The 23,756-nt window shown below is 40.2% G+C and overlaps 1 protein-coding gene across 1 annotated transcript in view; it reads right to left on the reverse strand.

Moving 5' to 3' along the window:
* The window catches only part of MDN1 (midasin AAA ATPase 1), a 122,187-nt gene extending 100,274 nt beyond the window's left edge, over nt 1–21,913 (reverse strand). Inside the window, exons 1-16 of the mRNA XM_034408983.3 lie at nt 21,566–21,913; nt 17,699–17,925; nt 12,518–12,742; nt 10,787–10,894; nt 10,485–10,677; nt 9,429–9,644; nt 8,542–8,673; nt 6,491–6,594; nt 5,133–5,247; nt 4,731–4,918; nt 4,245–4,326; nt 3,490–3,585; nt 2,983–3,095; nt 2,020–2,168; nt 1,871–1,931; nt 535–746 (exon numbers count right to left, since the gene is read on the reverse strand). Coding sequence (XP_034264874.2) covers nt 535–746; nt 1,871–1,931; nt 2,020–2,168; nt 2,983–3,095; nt 3,490–3,585; nt 4,245–4,326; nt 4,731–4,918; nt 5,133–5,247; nt 6,491–6,594; nt 8,542–8,673; nt 9,429–9,644; nt 10,485–10,677; nt 10,787–10,894; nt 12,518–12,742; nt 17,699–17,925; nt 21,566–21,664 — 2,320 coding nt within the window. The 5' untranslated portion in view covers nt 21,665–21,913. The remainder of the gene's footprint in view (nt 1–534; nt 747–1,870; nt 1,932–2,019; nt 2,169–2,982; nt 3,096–3,489; nt 3,586–4,244; nt 4,327–4,730; nt 4,919–5,132; nt 5,248–6,490; nt 6,595–8,541; nt 8,674–9,428; nt 9,645–10,484; nt 10,678–10,786; nt 10,895–12,517; nt 12,743–17,698; nt 17,926–21,565) is intronic.
* Between the last annotated feature and the right edge of the window lie 1,843 nt (nt 21,914–23,756).

The raw sequence follows: 23,756 nt of genomic DNA on the forward strand, positions 1-23,756 counted from the left end.
AAGATGTGAGTCTTGTTACATTATTTTATTGCAGCACTAACCTAAGACACTGGTAAAAAAGCAAAATCCTGCAATAATTTGTGTATCTTTCCAACTTACTTTTCTGATCTTCCTTTATTAAGAAAAAAAGGATGGTCATAACATCTTGCTTTGTATCTACCCAGCTGATTTGATTCTGCAGGGTTAGCACACTTCAGGATCCTTCTCTGTAACAGCACACACCTTCTTGAAAGAGCTCCCCACAACCCGCACCCCGATATCCAGCAACATCCTCTGATGTTGTTTGAAAGAGTTATGAAGACCTGGCTTTTCACCTAGGATTTTGATGAAGGAGAGAGAAAGGGACCCCTTGCTTCATTCCTTCTCTCTGTTGTGCCTTCCACCTTTTAAAACTTTTTTCCCACCAAGATAAAAAAAAAAAAAGTTTGTCAAATTGTTCCAGCAATATAGGTAGGGCTAATTTTTCCCACTGAGTCTAAAAAGGAAATATGTTCAAAGACATGTCTGGAATACCCCATAACTCAGATGTCTTACCGGATGCATTTTCTTTAGCCTCCTTATTAATAGCAGATTTGTAAACATGCTGCATCAGTTTGAGAAGGTTATGCCAATTCTTCTGTCGGTAACATGTTTGGATATGTCCTAAAAAAGTCTGGTTTTGCTTTCTTGAAAACGTCTGTGCAAAAAGCTCCTCAAAAGACTCTCTCAAGGGCAGCCATATCAGCTTGTTATCCACTGGCTTATATCTGTAAAGAATTCAAAACAAAACAGCCTCATGAAATTGATGGCATAAGTCACTGTCTGGTTTGGTTCTGCAACCCAACAAGACAGACACAGACTTCACAGGATAATTAGAACTGCAGAAAAAACAATTACTACCAATCTGCCTTCCATTGAGGACCTGTATACTGCACGAGTCAAAAAATGGGTTGTGAAAATACTTACAGACTCCTCACATCCTGGACACAAACCATTTCAACTCCTACCCTCAAAATGACGCTATAGACCACTGCACACCAGAACAACTAGACACAAGAACAGTTTTTCCCCAAACACCATCACTCTGCTAAACAAATAATTCCCTCAACACTGTCAAATTATTCTGCATTACTATTAATCTTCTTATCATTCCTATCACCCATCTTCTCCCACTTATGACTGTATGACTGTAACCTTGTTGCTGGTATCCTTAAGATTTATATTGACTGTTTCCCTATGACTATCATTAAGTGTTGTACTTTATGATTCTTTTCTTTTATGTACTCCAAGAGTGTATGCACCAAGACAAATTCCTTGTGTGTCCAATCACACTTGGCCAATAAAGAATTCTATTCTATTCTATTCTATTCTATTCTATTCTATTCTATTCTATTCTATTCTATTCTATTCTATTCTATTCTATTCTATTCTATTCTATTCTATTCTATTCTATGAGTGATAGTGCCTAAATTTGATCGGTCAATCAATAAAAAATAAGATAAGCAAAGGTGAGCTACAATGTGGAACAAGTAAGTTTCGTCCAAGTTTTCCCTCTGTAAGAAACGTGCTTGCATTTTTCCAGTACTTTTGCCTCCCACATCAGCCCTTTGGGTGGAACATCCCTTTCCCTCTCTTTTCTAAACTGTCAATTAAACAGCAAACAATATTATGCTGGAAGTTTTAAGTGCTTTAAATGCAAAGCTACATCTACCCACCAAACATGATTTCTTTCTTCCAGCTCTTGTTGGGAGGGCCTAATTTCCTATTGATTTGAAGCTTTCAAAATATATTGTATTCGAAAAAATAAAACGTGTATTTCTATATTGCCAATACTGTTTGTCTAGAAAGGAGATTATTAAGGGTATTTTTTTTAATTGACTTATCCACTCACCCCCCTAGAAGATCTGCAGTATCACTTTGCTGGTTCATGTTGATAACTTTCAAACGGTGCCCTTAGAACAAAAAGGTACAGAATATTAATTGGTTCCTGAGTAACCACTTCTACAGTATCTTGGCTACGGTCTCAGTACTGTACTTTACCTGTAATCTGGGCCAAGTATTGAACAGCAGAAGTTTTTCCTGTTCCCGTTTCACCCACAAGTAATACAGACTCTCCTTTGTCCACACACACTGCAAGCTGCTCAATCAACACTGAAGATGGGCGTGTGGGTGCAAAGCTTTGCTTTTTCCTGCCGAGATGAAAAGGCAGAATATTACACCTTTGCACCATCAAGTTTATCAATTCCCTAAACGTACTTCTCTCTCACATCATAGAAACAAACACCCGATAATAAAAAAACACAAAAGCTGCCATGGGATTTTGCAATTATAAGCACTCTGCCCTATACTACAAATACACAGGAGGAAAAAAAAAGAGGATCGCTATGTTATACGTTACTATGTTATAAAGTTATCACTAATTTCTCTTTTTTGTATTTCTTTATTAGAAAGGAAGGATGAGTAACTTCTGGGACAGGTCCCAGAGTCATGCTCCCCCCCCTTGTGATGTAATGCTGTCAGCAAAAGGGATAGGGTTATACCTGTAGGATTATTGGCTTCTTTTGAACTCTTCATTGGAAACTTCAAGAGAAATTGAATAAAGAGAAAAGCCTGTTCTTGCCTATGAGGAGGGGGTTCAAGAGGAAAGTAGCTCTAATGGGAAAGATCAAAAGCTTTGCTTTGGAAGTACATGGCTTCCCTTATCTGGGTTCAGAAGATACGCAAAAGCTGGCGTGGTTAGTACCTGGATGAGAGATCCTTCTCACATAAGCTAAATTGGAAAGTTTCAAAATATATATATATATCCCAGCAAATATGACAGCAAATCACTTTGTTATGGCTGCCAAGAAAGCAACATGGATGTGTCTGTCAGATCACTAGGAGTGAAGCTTGACTTCAGACCCATGCAGGAGTTTTAAAAACAGGAAAGCTAAAAGCTACACAATTAATGCAACGTGCAAGCTGACCCAGAGTTTAGAAGAATGTCTCCAAAACAATCAATACCGTTGCGGAAGTAGGGTGTGTAATTGCTTCTTAATGAGCTGAGTTCTTCCCACAGAGACTTCTTGTTCTCCTATTACAATTTCTGGTTTATGAAGTTGACAGTAGTATTCCACCTATGGAAAAGGAACGTTCAGATCTACCTTTATTTATTGCACACCAATTCATGTACAGTACTCTCGTGAGTAGTGAGCTTGTTTCAGCACACCAAAGTGACTTTGCTGCTCGGGAAGCAGCTAACTAATGCATTTTTCAATTTTCAGGTTATCAACCGCTTTTCCAATTAACTGCAAGGTGGATTCACATAATGGATTGAGCCATCCTGAGTTCAATTGATTTGAGCTTAAAAGTGATGTATGAATCAAGCTGTCTTTGTATATATTATGATTTAGCATGGAAGAGCCCGTTTGAAGACACTTCCTTCAAAGTTCACAACTAGCTGCGGCCAATTTTGAGTCATTTCCCATTGAGAGAAGCACTTATACAGAAAAGGGCAATTTGTAAAGGTACCTTATGCTTGGAAATGTTCAGTTTGCTTCCAATGATTTCGGCCATTTTTAGTCGATTGGATTGTTTTGAGAGCATAGCTGTGAAACAGTCTAATGCCTGTCAATGGAAAAAGTTAAGAGTCTATAGTTAAGAATCTATCGTCTCCAAATAAACCAATTGTAGTCAAAGAGCAGTTAACTTTCTAGCAATGAATCACTCGTACACTCTTGTGATGGAAAGAAATGGTCTTATTCATTTATTTCCATTCTTCTTTTATAAAAACTGGAACATCTCAGAGTCATACACTTGAAAGAGGCCATTTAAACCCAACATCCAATCTGTACTATACTGTATGGCAGTGGTGAAATCCAAATTTTTTTACTACCAGTTCTGTGGGCGTGGCTTGGTAGGCGTGGCAGGGGAAAGCTACTGCAAAATCCCCATTCCCTCCCCACTCCTGGGGGAAGGATACTGCAAAATCTCCATTCCCACCCCCATCTGGGGCCAGCCACAGGTGGCATTGGCAGTTCTCTGAACTACTCAAAATTTCCGCTACCGGTTCTCCAGAACCTGTCAGAACCTGCTGTATTTCACCTCTGCTGTATGGTATCACCTACCTGCTGTTAGTGACAGATCTAATTGAACTAAAATCTATTAGATACTAAAGGTCTTAATCCTCCATCCATTAACTAAAAAACAACTTGAATTTATATGTTATAGAAAGTAGATTTTTTTTAAAAAAAAACCCATCCTAAGACAAGAAGTTTAGTTCAGACCTCACGAAAAATGTTCAGTGCAGTAGAGGAAGCAGAACTGTTAAAGTTGAATGCGATTCTGTTGCACCAATTGAGTAAATCCCTGAAAAAAAGAAAAGATGCTGTGAATGTAGTTTCAAAGTAATGGTCTCCTTATCTGCCAACAACTATAGCTTCGTTCTCACTCCATTAGGTACCTACTCGGTGTTGGTTTTCAAAAAGCACCCACTCACCACATTTTCATTCAATTAATGCCTTCTCAGTGGGAACTTTAATTAAAGCATGCACGCATATGATCTCTAAAACTCTAGATCGGTGTTTCTTAACCTTGGGAACTTTAAGACATGTGGATTTCAATTCCCAGAATTCCCCAGCTAGCCATACCGGCTGGGGAATTCTGGGAGTTGAAGTAACGGTCCCGAGGTTGAACAACACTACTCTAGTTAACTGTTGTCCGAGGATAATTTGCCTCCTCCATTTCATCAGCTTAATTACACATTTTAATACCTTAGCGATAACTCTCTGCCCTCCAAGCATGGCTTTTTATTTACAGTCAAGCATGATGCATCTTCCATTATGTTCTCATTGTCCACAACTTGGTTTTCAGATAAATGTTTATCACCAGTAAGTTCAATGTAAATATCCAACAGACAATCTGTTACAGTGGCAAGTTTAGGATAACTTCTCTGAAGAATCTAAAGGAAGAATATAAGATGTTTTTAATATCATGAGTTACATTATGGTTTCATCCTGAACATGGCATACAGTTATAATCATATTCTACAAGTTTTAGTAGGAATTAACATAATGGAATACTTTTTTTTTCTGCAATTAAATTGCAAATTTGAAATGAAATCCTGAAATAATTTTTCTGTCAGTTCATGGGGCTCATTCCCTCTCCTCACTTACCTCTTTCAGTTCAGCCTTAGGCAAGTTGTTAAGCATAATTTTTGTCCAGTACTTGTCCAAAAGAGCAGCATGGCTGTTTTGCTGCCTATACCAACCACCGCCGTAACTGAAAACTCTACATTAATAAAACCACAAATTAGTGTTTAGATTCTTTACAGCATCACATTCCAGATGTGGAGAATTTACAGCCTGATGTTACTTACCATATTTTTTGGAGTATAAGACGCACCCACCCCTAAAAGAGGCTGAAAATTTGGGTGTGTCTTATACTCTGAACGTAGCTTTTTAGAAGCTTTTTTCCAGCCCTAACGAGGCACTAGTGAGTGAAGCAATCTCCATGCTTTGCTTTGCCTCTCAGCTGTTCTTTAGAAGCTTTTTTTCAGCCCTAAGGAGGCTTTGCCTGCTTTTCTCATTGCTGCTTCCTCTCAGCTGTGCCTTAGAAGCTGTTTTTTATCCCGAAGCAAGGGATTAAAAAACCAGCAAATTAATGTGCTGAAGCTGACCAGACTAAGGACGCTAGCCAGATGAATACCTGGTAGGCAGATTCTCCCCCCCCCGCTATTTTCCTCCCCCAAAACTAAGCTACATCTTATACTCCGAAAAATATGGTAAGTCTAAGTCATGGACTACTTTTCCACTGGTCATGTTCAACAGGCTGCTGGGAGTTACAATTTAGCAACATCTGAAGCGACAAAGGCGTCCCTGACAAAAATATTATATGGTGTTGTAACCATCTGTCATTAGTACTATATTCATACCTTTAGTTGAACAGATCAGGGGAAGGTAACTCCTATTTGTCCAAGTATAATTGTATAATATAATTGCATTATCTTGGATGCAATCTATTCGCCTAAAGACCTCCAAAAGTCTTTCTGCTCAGTCATCTCAAATTGCAAGATGGGCAACAAATAAATTTAATAATAAATTTAATAATAAGATTTCTTAACTGCAACACCAAAACTAAAGAAATTAAAATCTCAAATGACAAAATGTTAGAATGCCCCATTACTAATTTCTAGGTATTCATTTGCTCAATATATTGATTCTCTAAATAATGTCATCTGAGATTAATATTAATCAGATATTAATAAAAGGATATGATGATCTGGTAAGAATATGGTTGGATTCCTACAACACTACGAACCACTACTGCACTAATTCAGCTACTACTCCTGAGATTTATATATACTTTTATAATATTTTTATAAACAGCATCTTAGATTCAAGGATTATGTTTTAAGGTATAGTTAGATATACACAGAATTATAAATATGCCTCCCCGAACCACCTCCCCCACTGATCTATAAAACCATCTTAAAGTCATTATCAAACCCTCCCTGGCAGGCTACACTTCCTACCTTCTGGTAGCAAAAAGATGGAATCCAGGGGCTACTTTTATACAGTCATTTCGTCCAGGAATCAATAACTCTCCATTTTCCAAAAGAGGAATCAATACAGAGATCTAAGGAAGAGAAGAGAAAAAAAACCCTAAAAACAGAACAAAATCATACTGGGCAATACCTAAATGATCAGGTTCATTTCTCAGGCCTGGAAGCCATCTTTTGCATTGGGCCTTCAGGCCTGCCACATTTAGTGCTGTGGGAAACTGGGAGGGGGGGGATTGTATGGAGCTGGGGAGATATATAGCCATAATAACATTCCTTTCTCTGGAAGTCAAGGACATATATAGATAGATAGATAATTTTATTTCTATACCGCCCCTCTCCCGAAAGACTCGGGGCGGTGCACAGCCAAGTAAAAAACACAATACAAATCCCAATTAAATTTAAAAATTATTGAAATTATTACATTTACGCCCAAAATTTGTTAAAAACCCAAAAATTTAAAACTCCGAATTTAAAACTCTTTTACAAAGATAGCCCTGCCTGTCGGAAGAGCAGGGACTTGAGGGCACAGCGAAAAACTCGGAGGTCAGAGATTGTGCGTATTTCCGGGGGCAGTTCGTTCCAAAGGGCAGGAACTCCCACAGAGAAGGCTCTCCCCCTGGGTGTCGCCAGCTGACATAGTTTGGCCGATGGCACCCTGAAGAGTCCCTCTCTGTGGGAGCGAACTGGTTGGTGGGAGGCTATCGGTGGCAGAAGGCGGTCTCGTAAGTACCCAGGTCCTGAGCCATGGAGCGCTTTAAATGTGGTAACAACACCTTGAATCGCACTCGGAAGACCACTGGGAGCCAGTGCAGCTCGCACAGGAGAGGTGTTACATGAGTGCAACGGGTTGCACCCCTAATCACCAGCGCAGCTGCATTCTGGACCAGTTGGGGCTTCCGAGTGCTCTTCAAGGGGAGCCCCATGTAGAGAGCATTACAGTAGTCCAGCCGAGAGGTAACAAGGGCGTGAGTTTTGTGACCATCTAACAAACAAAGTCAATGAGCAAGGCAGATTCATTTAATAACTGAACAATGCAGTCATTCACATAACAACTGTGGCAAGAAAGGTCATAATACGGGGCAAAACTCACTTAAAAACTGCCCTGCACCTGGAAGGGTGTGACTGGCAGGCATCTCCAGCTGAGACTGTGCATTGCTTGGGACATATGATGGATATGTGGGTGCTGGGCACGGGTGCTTTCCTTTGGGTGGGGAAAACCTGGAAGCTTTCAGATTCGGGTTTTCCCAGATGTGCCAATATGACATCTCTAATAAAATGGAACTTTGAGGATAACGAGCCTCAGTCTTCTTTTGTTGGGGTTGTTACTTGGAACCCTGACATCATTCATGTTACAGGGTTTTCTTCTCTTTTCCCAAAGAAGTTCCTAAAAAATCAGATCCTCCAAAAATCCAACCTCAGTACATCCCAGCCTTGAGGAAGCCTGATTCCACCCATCTGCTCACTAGTTCAAGCAGCTATATTGATTCTAGTTTGCTGCAAACACACTGGACTGTCCGTTGTGCCATGTGAGTCATCAGGTAGGATAATAACAGCACGTGGTGTCCATGTTTTCCCATCCTGAAACATATGCAACTAATTCCCTAAGTTAACACATTTTTTAGAAGGACACTTCCCAGATAGGCAGTAACAAACGCTTTAACTTATTATAGATATAGTAACTTCCATGGCACTGGATAAAAGAGCAAGGGTGAGACATTCTATTTACATACTTAGGAGTGATGGGGAATGGGGATGAAGGGGAAGATATTCCATTCTAACTTGACCACCATAGTTCTATGACACATTCAGCACCCAGTTGCAAGCAAGATCTACAACTCATCTTCCAAAGTAAAAAGCACAGGGGGCCTTCTGTCTGAAAGAGCTAATTAAAAATAAATAATCTAGAGTACTATCTGGGGAAATGAATCGCTAGTTTCCATGAAATAAAACCTTAAGAGAAAGTAAGCATGATTCTCATTCCAAGCATTCACAAAGCGCTTCTACAAAGCACAAAAACATACCACGTCAAGGGCAGCATAATCAATATCTTCTAAAAGGATCCAGTGCCCTCTGCTAACTGCTTGAGTCAAGGTCCCTGGTTGCCACACAAACTGTCCTGGTATATCTGTGCAACGATACATGCCCAGCAAAGTCTATATATATATATATAAAAAAAAAACAGAAAAAAAAAGTTTGCATCATTCGTTTTCTTTTAAAACTGTGACAGCTTCTGAATTACAATAAATTTCTGATCTTTTTTGTTGTGAAGATAGTAAAGACATCACATGTAAACAATCTGTTAAAAAGTATTTTTTTAAAAAAAAGCAGCAATCACAGCAAACCAAAGGATCACCAAAATGAAATGCACCGAAAGACTTCAATAATTAAAAGCCCTATTATGGATTGTGCCAGTTCCTGACGCAAGTATCCAAAATGCATATGCATGATAATGTCAGAAACATGTTATTTGTCCTCTCTTGTTCTCCAGGATGACCATGCTTTCCAAGATGTGAAATTTATTTATATTTTGATACTTTGTTTTTGTTTTTTGTTTTTATTGAATTTATATACCGCCCTACTCCCGAAGGACTCAGGGCGGTGAACAGCCATAGAATAAAACATATAAATACAAAATTTAAAATAAAATAAAATGAATTAAATAATTTGGCTGAACAATTTTAAAACCACAATAATTTAAAAACAAATTTAAAATTTCCATACTTCATTTCTCTCAAAAGAATGCACAGCCATCCAGAAGTTCAGCAGTACATTTACTCACTACAGATCAAGATGGCTTCTACGACAAAAAAAATCAGCCAAGAAAGCATATGATCCAATTGGCTTTTAAAACTCTTTTTAAACATCTAAATATTAAGGTGATACTTTCCTAAAATAGGTTTCCGTTTACCTTACTGTCTGTTTGATCTCCAAGCTGGACTTTCAGAATATGAGGCGGCTTTGTTCTTCCTGTAAGTGCTGCCAAAAACTCTACCAGAGATGTTTTGCCACATCCTACTGGCCCTTCAAGGAGCACTGCCTTTTGTGAAGACACAGCCATGGCCAGATTCTGGAGATGCGCACAGACAGAATTCACCAACACAAAATGGTTCGAGATGTTTTCCTGCTGTAATAGAGAAGACAATGTTTTCAGCTAATATTAGATTTAAGAGGAACAAAACATAAAGTAACACAGAACTTGTAATAATTAAGAAATTAGCAATAATTTCTTAAGTATTTTAGGAATGAACCAAACGAAACATAAAATTGGAACCTGTTGACGCAGAGAATTCCAAATCAAGTTGCCTTTACATGGAAAAGAACACTTCTGTTTTGTCATATGAAGCTTCTCCTGAATCTGCTATTTGCCTTTCTCAAGTATCATCCTCTACAAAGAAACCTTCAGGAGAAGGAGTAGCCAGATTTCTCCTCCCTAACGTTTTCCCCTCCCCTCTGGAAGGCTCAGAAACAGGGGTGAAATCCAGCTGGTTCTATCTGCTCAGGTGAACCAGTAGCGGTGACTGTGGGAGGCTCCGCCCACCCACGCGGACTTCATGACGCCGCTTTTTTTGCAACATTTTAAGCTTCTGTGCATGCGCAGAAGGCTTTGCGCATGTGCAGACAATGGCACGCGCACATTGGCGAACCGGTAGGGAAGATAAGTAAATTTCATCCCTGCTCAGAAAGTCTTTGGGAGGGGAAAATGCTATCTCAGAATGCTAACCTTCTCCCTGCCCAGCCTCTCTCCCTGGCAGTCCACATAATAATTTCAATTGGAAGAGCTGGGATTACGGTCATTGAGCAAAGTGGCCATTTGGCAGCTTGCTTAATGATGACTTTGCACAATGACCGAGATGCCCAACTGTGATCCTGAGTGGACGATTACCTGTAGATTGTAAATAACTGAAAAAAACACAAGTCTTTAAATACTCTCATGTAAGTCATAATACATATCAGTTTTACTTACATTTTCTCTAGGCTCAAACTGTTGTCTAGGTAAGACAACTCCACACACTGCTACCACCTTTGCACAAAGGTCAGCAGCAACCAGCTCTCCCTGAGTGTACCGTAGCTTCTCCCCTTTGTTCCAGAAGTTTTGGTCTGGATTGGCCAGAACTAAGGCCTGCTCAATGTTCTGCACACGAGACTCTTCCACCAGCCTATCAAAATTGCAATTATGTTTACTAAAGCAGACTGATCTACTAAACAAATATTTTAGAAAATATAGACCAAGACAGCAAATAGAAAAAGAGAAGGGTGAAAACTTACTTAAGCCTAAAATGTATTAACTCTTCTGGATTAAAAGTTTTTTTCAGGAAAGATAATCGATGCTCATCATTCATGCATGTAACCAAAGCAAGACAGCTGGCAGTATACCTATGTAGGAACAATTGTTAAGGTAACATTTTAATGTGATTTCTAAACATATTTTTTTTTAGAGAGATGAAAAATGGTTATCCTATTCCAGGGCTGTCAAACCCGCATCCTGCATGCTGGATATGACACGCGCTGGCCACGCCCACACTCAGTTTAACAAAGCGGGGGAAAATCATGATACATGTGACAATGCAGTGACGACGCGAGTTTGACACCCCTGTCCTACTCCATATAACCATTTAGTTTAATAGTTTCTATAATCTATATCACTAGTTTCATTAAATCAGTTATAAGTTGTCCATAAAAATGGGCCATTCTAATCTTATTACCATCATTTTTAAATGCTAACATTTACCAGAAGATAAAAATAGAAATATTGATGACATACCCTGTTTCCCCCAAAATAAGACATCCCCTGATAATAAGCCCAATTGGGCTTTTCAGCACATGGCAATAAGGCCAAGCACTTATTTCAGGGTTCAAAAACATATAAAACAGGGTCTTATTTTCAGGAAAACACAGTAGAACTAATGTAATGAGAAGAACAAACCAAGGAAGCAAGCTTTATATTTTAGAGTGAGACTAATGAAGGATTCTGGACTTCAACTGTGGAAATCTACAGTATTATCGTAATGAGATTTCTAAGAAACCTGATTGCTTCATCAGTTTTAAACCTAATATCCTGAGGAAGGATGAACTTTATAGGAAAAGAAACAAATACTATAAAAACATCAAATTAGTTTGCCTGGCCATTATTCATCATTACTTTGACATTGATCTGGTTTTCTAGAAATATCACTTATTAAATTCAGGGTAATCAAAAGATAAATGTTTAACATTAGAGCCACTTTCTAATAGAAGTAAAGGGAAAACATTACCCACTACTAAAAATTCTTTTAAGCAAAAACTCATCTACCTTGGAGATTTTATAAGTCTGATAAGATTTCTATCAGAGCATTTCCATGTGTCAATAAGCACAAAATGCATATAGGAGCAATTTCTATGACACAAACTTGTCCATGAACACATGGTAATCAAGTTATCACACATAGTATTCTAAATGAGAAATGCAAGAACTAGTTTATATGCACATCAGGAGTAATTCTCATTTTCTGGGGGGTCTAACAAAAATATTGTCTGACAGTCCGTTTTGCTTATATTTAGGCTACATAAAGTTACCCTGAATAGTTTTATTGAATGTTCCTCTACCTGTCGATTTTAGAAGCTCTTATATCTGTGATGGCGAACCTATGGCACATGTGCCAAAGGTGGCACGCAGTGCCCTCTCTGTGGGCATGTGAGCCGTTGCCCCAGTTCAGCTCCGCCGCGCACGCACCTCCCATCAACCCCAGGTGCATGCGCATGGGGCACACGCATGTGCGGGGGCAGGGTGCATGCATGGGGTGGGACGCACGTAGTGCATTTTGGGGGTTCGGGTGCATGCACATGCACACACTTTGGGCACTCGGTCCAGAAAAGGTTAGCCATCACTGTCTTATATGATCAGGGAATCTTGTCTGCTTTAAAATCTAACTCATGAATTATGTAATAAAGGTAAAAATGACTGTAAGGCCTTCCCTATTCATTAAATGAGCCACGTAAATGTAAGAAAATTAAAGTTACCATCGAACCAAAGTATCATGACTCCTTAGTAAAGGGACACAAACACTCCAGTCCCATAACTCTCTGAATACAGACTGATCTTTTTGGAGAAATTTGTAGGCTGCCTCCATGAGATCCCTCAACTTCATTCTGCGCCGTCCATATCGAACCACATTTGTGTCCAAACTTTCCAGGAAAAGTCGGTGAAACACAGGTGAAGTGTCCTTAAAGTATTTCAAAGCAAATCTGCACAAAACAATAGTACCAAGAATATACAACCATGGCAAAAACAGTGCACAAATTTCAACTTATTCAGTACTCAATAAAGCTTTTGCTAGAACACATATATCATCCTAATATCTGATAAATTTGGAAAATAATTTTAAGTAAACATTGATAATGGCCGCTTCAGCAGACTTTATCTTAAACAGAAGAAACAAGCACCATTATTTATTTATTTATTTGATTTATTTGATTTGATTTCTATACCGCCCTACTCCCGAAGGACTCAGGGCGGTGCACAGCCAAACAATAAAACACATACATACAAAATTTAAAAGTAGGATAAAATCAAATTAAATAATTTTGGCCCCGACAAATTTAAAACCCCAAACTTTTAAAACCAATTTAAAATTGAATGTATAAAATACTAAAAGATATTTAAAAATTAAAAATCTTTTATAAAAGAGGGAGAAAATTAGGCCAGGCCCGCCTGGTGAAATAGTAAGGTCTTTAAAACGCGGCAGAAGGTGCGCAGATCTGGGATCCTCCGTATCTCTGGGGGAAGCTCGTTCCAGATAGTAGGTGCCCCCACAGAGAAGGCTCTCCCCCTGGGGGCCGCCAGTCGGCATTGTTTGGCTGACGGCACCCGGAGGAGCCCCTCTCTATGGGAGCGTACCGGCCGGTGGGAGGCTATTGGTGGTAGTAGGCGGTCCCGCAAGTACCCAGGTCCTAAGCCATGGAGCGCTTTAAAGGTGGTAACCAAAACCTTGAAGCGCACCCGGAAGACCACCGGGAGCCAGTGCAGCTCGCGCAGGAGGGGTGTTACATGGGAACGCCATGTCGCTCCCATTACCACCTGCGCGGCCGCACTCTGCGCCAGTTGGAGCCTCCGGGTGCTCCTCAAGGGGAGCCCCATGTAGAGAGCGTTGCAATAGTCCAGGTGGGAGGTGACAAGGGCATGAGTGACCGTGTGTAACGAGTCCCGATCCAGAAAGGGACGCAACTGGCGAATCAGGCAGACCTGATGAAAAATCTTCCCGGTCACGGCTGTCAAGTGCTCTTCTAAAGACAGCCGTGAATCCAGGAGGACGCCCAAGTTGCGAGCCCTCTCCGTGGGGGCCAATGATTCGCCCCCAATAGTCAGTGATGGTGTCAACTGACTATATCGGGACGTCGGAAACCACAGCCACTCGGTCTTGGATGGGTTGAGCCTGAGCCTGTTCCTCCCCATCCAGATCCGTACGGCCTCCAGGCACCGGGACATCACTTCAAGGGCATCGTTGGGGTGATCCGGGGTGGAGATGTACAGCTGGGTGTCGTCAGTGTACTGATGGTACTCCACCCCGAAACCACGGATGATCTCGCCCAGCGGCTTCACATAAATGTTGAACAGGAGAGGCGAGAGGACCGACCCTTGCGGCACCCCACATATGAGGGGCCTCGGGGTCGACCTCTGTCCCCCTGTCAACACAGACTGCGACCGGTCAGAGTGAAAGGAGGAGAACCACTGCAACACAGTGCCTCCCACCCCTAACTCTTCCAACCGGTGCAGCATGATACCATGGTCGATGGTATCAAAAGCCGCTGAGAGATCTAACAGGACCAGGACAGAGGAGCACCCCGTCCCGAGCCCTCCAGAGATCATCAACCAACGTGACCAATGCCGTTTCCGTGCTGTACCCGGGCCTGAAGCCCGACTGGAACGGATCCAGATACGTCGTTTCATCCAGGTGCTGGGGGAGCTGTTGCGCGACCACACTCTCAACAACCTTCGCCACAAAGCGAAGGTTGGAGACCGGACGATAATTTACCAACATTGCCGGGTCCAGGGAAGGCTTCTTGAGGAGAGGCCTCACCACCGCCTCTTTCAAGGCGGCGGGAAAGTCACCCTCACCCAGCGAAGCGTTTATAATCCCCTGGAGCCAGCCTCGTGTCACTTCCTGGGAAGCCAGTACTAACCAGGAAGGACACGGGTCCAATAAACAAGTGGTCACGTTCAGTCTACCCAGAATCCTGTCCACGTCCTCAGGGGTCACAGGATCAAACTCATCCCAGATAACATTCTCAAGACCTGCCCCTGTCTCTCTCCCTGAGACTACCCAGTCGGAGTCCAAATCTTCCTGAATCTGAGTGATTTTGTCATACAGATACTGAACAAAATCCTCGGCTCTACCCTCCAAGGGGTCCTCCCGCACTTCCTGATGGAGCAGGGAGCGGTCACCCTAAAGAGGGCGGCCGGGCGATTATCTGATGACGCAATAAGAGCAGCAAAATAGCTACATTTCGCTGCTTTTATCACCACTAAGTAATTCCTAATGTGGGATCTTACTAGTGTCCGGTCAGATTCAGAAAGACTGGCCCTCCAACTACTCTCTAGGTGTCTTTTCTGGCGCTTCAACTCCCTCAGCTCCTCGGTAAACCAAGGAGCCAATTAATTGCAAAAATCTTGCTTGTTCAGAAATTAAAGTCAACTTACATATTCTAGAAGAAAAATGATGTTGAAATGTATATATGGAATCAAAACAAGATCTGAGTATTATCTAGAGAGAACACCATTAATTTCCAATTTTTACAAGGACAGAATAGAGTTGTACATCATCATCATCATCATCATTATTATTATTATCATCATCATCATTATTATATGCCGTCCTATCTCCAGCCGGACTCAGGGCGGCTCACAACAATCTGTACAATCTGTAACACTTCAGATTCGGTTCCAAAAAGATGCTCCTGAATGCTCAGAGACACAAATATGTTTAATAGAGAAGAAATGATCATTAAATAATTAAGTCTTCTCAATTAACTGGAGTTCTTGAAAAATACATGAAGATTAGGCATAAGCAAATTGTTTTGTAAAAGATTTCTTTTTAAAACTAAAATGCACAGGCAACATCTCAACTCAATACAATAAAGCTGAAACTAGCCTAAATCGAAATGCTTGATCAGTGGGACAATTAATTAACTTTTATAAAAAAATTCAGTTATGTTTTTTTTTTAAAAAAAAAAATCTTAATAAAATTCTTACACTCCTTACATGCAAATCTTCTGGAAAAAAAATTCCTAAACAATTTAATATGTTTAATATCATTATAATTGAATAGCATTTTATTTTTGGGAAAAGAGGGACCATTTTTCAAGAGCTACAACTTGACAGATTTCTGCAATTGCTTTAATGCTGTTCCTGAGACAAACATTTTGATAAATTTTAAAATTTATCATTTTGATCTTTTTAATTTTTTTTTGAAAAAAACTTTATTGAGTTTTAAAAGAACATGAATATATTAATTGAAAATGTCAATATATTTATGTTACATTTCAACCTTACTAATCTAAAAGACAAGGGCATCATATCATACATATTAAAGAGAATTACTTTAATATGAATCCGGTGTTGTGGTCCGCCAGCAGCCTGCGGTGCTGGCAGCGGAGTCGGACAGCAATGAGGCTGAGGAAGAACATGGGCTAGTCCTGGAGGCTGGGGAAGGCCCGGATGAGGACTCTGTGTTGGCACAGAAGGGGCCACGGCCATCGGGGAGTGATGCACGGACTTTGGAGCCTCCAGAGGCTGACAGTAGAGAGGCAGAGGAACAGGAGGAACCTCTTCCTAGTGCACGTATGAGAAAAGCTGCCAGAAGGCAGGAGCAGCTAAAGCAGAGAGAACGACTCGGGAGTAGGGCCAAGAGATGATTGGCCTCTCCCATAAGGCTTAAAAAACCAGCAACGGCTCTTGGCCTCTTTGCCGGAAAACAACCATTGAGAGATTTGCTTCGTGGTTGGATGTATTTCTTTCTTGTCAGTGTCTTCTGTTCCTGAACTGTTGCCAAGAAAAGCTTTTGACAGTTTGCCTTATTATCCCAAAGTCAGAGTTAAACTGAAGAATGGTGTTTTGAGAACTTTGCTTTCATTTAATTTGGAATACGCTGAGAATGAGTTAATTCTCAGCTGTTTAAATAAAATCTGTTTGTTTTTTGGAACTGTTTTGTATTTAATACTAACTACGTGGGCCTGGATCACAACATCCAGGTAATATCAGGTAATATCGGGTAAGGAAGATTATTTTCAATAAGAAGTTTTTCAATTCAAATCAAAAGATTTGAATTGAAAATACACACACTGTCAAGTTTAACTGACAAGTAATTATGGTATCTATCACAATCTTTTAAGATGAAGACCACCTAAAGATAGACCAGCAAAAGGTTTTAAACACTAATATAGATTTTTCCAGTGTAGTAGCAAAACAAAATCCTGAACTAGTCTCTGGAAGTTGTGAGGATCCAGCTAAAGCAAACACAACTCAGATGAAATACGATAAGCACCAATCCTGTATATAAATATCTGTCAATAAATATCTTCAAAATCCAACTCATAATAGCCACAGTAATTATTCTGAATATGGTCACATTTCATGCAAATAAAGTAATTGTAACTTGGGAGTTCTAGACCAGGGATGTCAAAGTGGCGGCCCACAGGCCGGATGCATCACGCGCAGGCCATGCCCACCCCAACTCCGTGAAGGGAAAAAAGTCACAATACGTCACGTGATGGCAACGTGACGTCGTGAGTTTGACACCTGTGTCCTAGACACTTGACTGTGGCAAATTATTATTTATTTTTTTCTTTCTATTGTCTTGGGTTTGTTGTCTTTTGACCCGAGACTGTTAAAACTGGAGCAGTATATAAATATGTTCAAATAAAAATAAAAAATAGAACCTAAAAAATCAGCTTGGTTTTTAACACAATATAATAACTATCTATATATGCTTGATAAAACTGAAAAAAATGTAGAATGCTTAGCAGATACTCAAACAAGTTCAAGGGAATCTAATTACTAATTATAACAATTCCTAAGCCAAATCAGAACCCAACACACACATAAAATTTTTAACCTGGATAATCATGTGAACCCATTGTTAGTCTCCATCCAACTATCTGCTATTGTGCATATTTAAAAACATGTAGACTTATACCATCACTTACGGCATCACATCTGGATGATCACCAATAAGTTTGCTCATTGCAACACAGAGTCTCTCATGAAGATCATGGTTGATCTGGCCACAAGATTTAATTGTTTCTGCATTTCTCTCCAATAAATCCAATAAGATTGGACGAAGCTGACGGCCAATCAGAAGTGTGCATTCTTTATCTAGTAATAACTGTGATAGGGCAGTGAGAATGCACTGACGGTCCTGATGACTCCAGATCTGAAAAGGAAGAGATGTTAAATTAAAACCAGGATTCTCCCCTACCCCTAATTACGTTGAATCATCATCACTAGAGAGGATAAATATGGTACCAGCTGCCTAAATGAGCTACAAACATGCATATATAAACTAAGACAAAAAAGTGTCAGAAAAAATACAGAGACCCTTACAGAAATATTGCATATTGGTATTTCTATCTGCCAAGATTCTCAAATGTTTTTGAAAGAGTCCTTTATCAAAAACAACTGAGCAAAATTAGCAGTTAATAGGTAAGAGAATTCTTCCCACAGATTAATAATTGATTAAAGTAAATATAGAAGATAAATATTGTACATGGACAGCTCATATACAGTGTTACCTTATAACTGACATTTCTAAGTTAAGTATATTTCAAATTCACTATTCCTATCATACATTGTACTGTAGTAATGGTCACCAATATGGATGATTTCAAAAAAAGGATCAGGCAAATGCAAGAAAAATGCCATGAAATTAACAGCCCTGATCTTAGTTCTACAATCAACTTAAAACACACACACTATTTACTTACTTACTTATTTATTTATTTCATACATTATTTCTGAAATCTTTGTTAAGAAGGTAAAGGTTCCCCTCACACATATTTGCTAGTTGTTCCCGACTCTAGGGGGCAGTGCTCATCTAGGAAGACCCTAGGGGGCGGTGCAAATTAAGGTGGTTGTTACTTATAAAGCCCGAGGTATCATATGGCCTGGTTAATTGAGGGACTGTCTGTCTCCCATAGTTCTCCATTCAGTTGACACTCCTCAATTAAATAATGTCATATGTTGGGATACTGGAAGCATATCTTCCCTGTAGCAGCACCTGCCTCTCAAAAAAGATTCCCAATGAGCTCCAAGTGGCTCCCTCCCTACTGCTGTTCAGAAAAGAGGTAGATATCTGGCTCTTTGCCCAGGTGTTTGGTAAGGGATATTAAGACCCTTCTCTTCATTCCATCTGGACTGTTGTGTTTGCTAACTTCTATTGCTTTATTATAATTTGTTTGATTGTTGTGAGCCACCCAGAATCACTGGGAGTCAGCTACAAATGGTTCATTGCACAGTCAATCAGATGTTTAGACTGGATTTGGTATTTTTATCCACCTATCAAGTCTACCCTGACTTGGGATAGGCAGATGCTGTTTGAAGATATTATCTTAGGATGTAAGCTGTTCCAAGTAAAACTGTCTTTTGCAATTGACTGGTGGTGATTTTGTCAATGCCAGTTCAAGTTGTACTCCAGTTGTTTTGGGATTGCACCCAAGGCAATCTAAATCCTAATCTGAAATTTATTTTAGAAGTAGATTAATACATTATTCGGTGTATGTTTTTAATACTTAATTTTCATCATAGCTCTTAATTTAGATTTTAGCATTACTGTTTCTTGAGAGTGTTCTTGAGACAAAAGTGTAGTGGTTAAGGAATCAGGCTAGAAACTATGATACCATTAACTCTAGTTCTAGTGCCAAACTCTGTGGGCAACCTTGTGCCAGTGTTTTTTTTTTCTCACCCCTAGGAAGAAAGAATGGCAAACCATTTCCTAAAAACCTTGCCCCAGAAACTGTAGGGTTCAGGCAATCTCTGAAAATCTAGACACACTTGAGCAGCGGAAAAAAATACTGTTTTTTATTTCTCGGTTTATATCCCAAGTTGGCAAAAGACTACAATTAAGATTAGATTTGATTAGGAAATAAAATAATTTATTTTAATAATAAATAATTTATTACTGCCTGAATTCATGTATTTAATCATTAACTGTCTTCCATCCCATGTTTTTACTAAAACTAACTCAAAACCAAACAAACCAGATGAGATACTAGTATGGTATTATAATATTAATCATGATTTATGTAACAAAACTATGGATCAGCACAATGTGTGAATGAGGACAAGCAAAATCAAATCCCCAACATTGGAGATTTTTTAACAATAACAGGATATCACTACTGTTCAAAAATGTACCATGGCTGGATGCTATAGAACTGAATATTTTTTCTTAAAACCCTGACAAATAATCTTGTAGTTTCTGAGAGAATCCCCTAGAGCAGGCTTGTCAAACTGGCGGCCCGCAGGCCAGATATGTCACATGCAGGCCACGTCCATCTCAGCTCCGCAAAGACAAAAAAAGTCACAATACATCACATGATGTGATTGAGTTTGACGCCCGTATCCTAGAGTTTATAAAAAATGTTAGTTCTTTCCTTCTGAGGAATGTGGAGAGGGAGGGAAATCCATCCTTGCATATAAATGTCTTCTCCCATCTCCCACACCCAAGTCTCAAAGAGACCAGAGATGTAAAATTTCCTTTGAGAAGCTCCCAAAATATCAGCAAGTTTAAGGGAGAGAAATACTGGTTTCATTTCCATCCTGCCAGCAATAGTCCAGTGTTTGACATACTTTCATATCAACCCAATGAGGTTAGTTGCTTATCCTGATTACTACCATAGGCACAACACGTAGCCTAGGGTTATTATTGGTGTTAGTTGAATCAATTATTCTTCACACCGATTTGTATTAAACTCTACTGCTGAATATATACTGTAGAGCTAGCACACTATAGATTAGGGGTGGGGCAATTATGGCCCCTTCATGATCTCTGCACTCCAACTCCCAGAATTCCTAAGCCTGGCACACTGGCTCAGAAATTTTGGGAGTTGAGATCCACAGGTCGTAAAGGGGTCATAGTTGCCCACCTCTGCCTTTGACTATATAATAAAAATGCCCTCATTTTAGATGTACCACAATAGCCACGCCAGCTAGCCTAATCTCTCCTGGAAACTATATGAAAATGAAAGGCATGTAATAAAAGAGCAGTATTTTGGAAGATGCTCTCTTCCTACCTTGTAAGGAAAAGTTATTTTTACAACTCTGCTAAAAATTCACACAGGAAAAGTTCACATTCTTCTCCTGTCTCAAATCAATGGTAGTCAAGCTCGCTATGGACAATGAGAAGAATACCAGCCTAGTTTTGTCTGACCCAGTAGACTGAGAAATCTTCCAAGCATCAAGAGCCAAAGTTCTCAGGGTTGAGGAAGACACAAGCGAAAGTGTATGGAACAATAGAAAATATTTGTAAACTCGGGTTTTAGATTTTTGGCCCTGGTTTGCTCTCCAGCTTGCTTCAATTTAATCTTCAATCCAAGAACGTTCAATCAGACTAGGTAACATCATCGAAGTGTGTGGCTTTTTGCTTTTGATCATCTAAGACGCCAGCGACGTTTTAATCTATTGCCGGAGGTCAGAAAAGTTTCCCCAAATGCACCGCATTTCTCTCGGGAGGCGACGAACGGAGGAGGCTGGCCAGTGTTTGTGTGTGGCCGTTGCGAGACTAGTGGAAAGGGATTCTCCTGCACCCTCGCTTCTCCCTCCCCCACCTCCTCTTCAGACAAAGAAGGTGAGAGAGAGAGAGAGAGACCCCAGCTCGCCCTTTTCTCCTCCTTAGCTTCCAAGCCAGGCCGATCCTTTTCCCCAAGGCCGGGGCGGAGAAGACGGACGATCAAGATTACCTGTGCAAGTCCACCCTACTTTCCCCCACGCCCGCCCGCCCGCCGCTCACCCACCCACCCACCCACCCAGTGGCCGAGGGCGGAGAGGGCGCCGCTGCCATTGTGGCTCTCTCCCACCTGTTTGGCGAGGAACCGGCTGAGCTCGCCGCTGCTCCTCTCGTTCCTTTGCGCTATTAGTTGCAACGGGCCCGCTAGACTGAATTGCAGATGCTCCATCTTTTGGCGCCCGCGGGAAGGAATCCCTTCGCCTGGAGGACCCCTTTTCCCGGGGAAGGGGAAGGGGGAGGGGGTGTTGCACGCCGACCTGGGCAGCCACCACTCTCGCCACCCGCTGTTAAAAGCGCGACACGTGGGAAGAGAGTGAGTTTCGTTTTCCCCCGGAATTCCTACGTCATCTTCCTGCGACACAAGCCCCCACTGAAAGCTTTCTCAATGTTGCCTTCTGGCCGCTCCTCCCCCTTGGCCAACTCCAAAAACAAAAACCTTTTCTTGCGCGGTCCGCTTAGGCTTTGCGACCTCTTTCTACAAACACACAAAGTTAATTACTATTACGACGGTGCAATGATCATATCTGGGTACTTGGGTTGTTGGGATTTGTCTTCCACCCTGAGTTCTGCGCCCCGAACCTCTCGAAGGTGTATTTTCATTACTTGCTTCTTCATAACTATTTCTCAAAAAGTGGCCTTGATAGGTTTTCCAAAGGAACATAAAGGAGTGTCATATGAAAGTAATTCCGTTGAAATCAATGGGAAATTCTGAGGAAATACTGAATTACGATGCTCAGTTCACTTCAGATCTGCAATATTTTCTCCGAACAGTTGAAATGAATGCTTTTGAATTCACCTGCACAGAATTCCAACAGATTTCTAAATCCTGTAATCTTTTATTTAGGAGCAAGTGCCATTTAATTAACTGAAGACTTCTAGAACTGCACTTTGATACATTTGCCTTCTACAAGTCGGAAACTTGTTTTCTTGTCAGCATTTTCTTACTTAAGAGGAGTTGAAAAGTTGCCAAAAAGCCGCCTATAGTAGTAGTTTTAGATAAAGGCTTAAGATTTCACAAAAATTAAACAGTTTCGTATACTGTTAGAACATAATGATCCATAAAATAGCCAACTGCATTTTGGTGTTTCAATGTGGCATAAGTTGAACTCACAATCAACATGAGATAGCCACATCCAGCAGCTTTTGAATGCCCATTATTGTATATGAATGTCCTACATTGTATTTGCCTGTTACTTTATTTACTATTCTGGCTCAGGCGAACTGGTAGCAGCAGCAGGAGGCTCCGCCCACCCGCCCGGACATCATTAAATATGACCTGCGCATGCGCACGTGAGCGAACCAGTAGCAAAGGTAACTGAAACCCACCCCTGATTATATACTGTAGATAGTACAGTACATTTTAAACATTACATTTAGTAACCAATGTTTAAAATATTTTGGGACGCCTTAATAATCCTGAGAATCTATTAAAGATTGGCAGCACATATCCATTCCTTTGGAATTGTAGCTTACAAACACTCATTAAAATTAGGCTGAGTAGTTGCAGTCCTAGATAACTATTTTACTAAAGTATTCTTGTTATAATAACCTTCAAAATCATAAGTTAGTAGTATAAACATAAATACAAAGAACAAATAACTTTTAACCAGTTCTGACTGTTTTGTCAGGAGAGTTATAGTATATTCAGAGTAAATCAAGTAATTTGATTAAAATGATTTACTCTTACATACACTAATTGGAATAGTATGTCCACTTGAATAAAGTTTTATGCTGATACAGAATCAACTTATTTGCTTCATTTCTAAAAATCACACAAAACAAACTCCCTGACTGCACAATGAAGATTCTATTTCATTTTTGATTGAAAAAGTAAAAGAAACTCAGGATGTCAGATATGTAAATATGATTCATACAAAAATTATTACATCTAATATTTTATTGGTACCCTACAAATGAACAATTCAATCTACTATAACCATTTGTTTGAAATGGTATTGGGTTTCCTGCTTGAGCAGTGGGTTGGACACGAAGACCTCCAAAGTCCCTTCCAACTGTTATTCTGTTATAACAGTCCAGAGTATACAATGGATTGATTTCCGAAGTGGTTATATTGTTCTATACAATACAAGCAATACTCAGAAATACTGTGATATGTAGAAAGTCAGCACCCACTCACCCTCCTAGAGAATGAAATATGTTGGGAAATATTAAAAAGGCATGATAGAATATTTCCCCTAAAGAAGAAATGGGGGGAAAAATCTTAAGGGAGGCAGAAACCAGCACTAGTCTGCCTGCCCCAA

The sequence above is a fragment of the Pantherophis guttatus genome, chromosome 1, assembly GCF_059756535.1.
Source record: "Pantherophis guttatus breed Tessera chromosome 1, ASM5975653v1, whole genome shotgun sequence".
NCBI lineage: Eukaryota > Metazoa > Chordata > Lepidosauria > Squamata > Colubridae > Pantherophis > Pantherophis guttatus.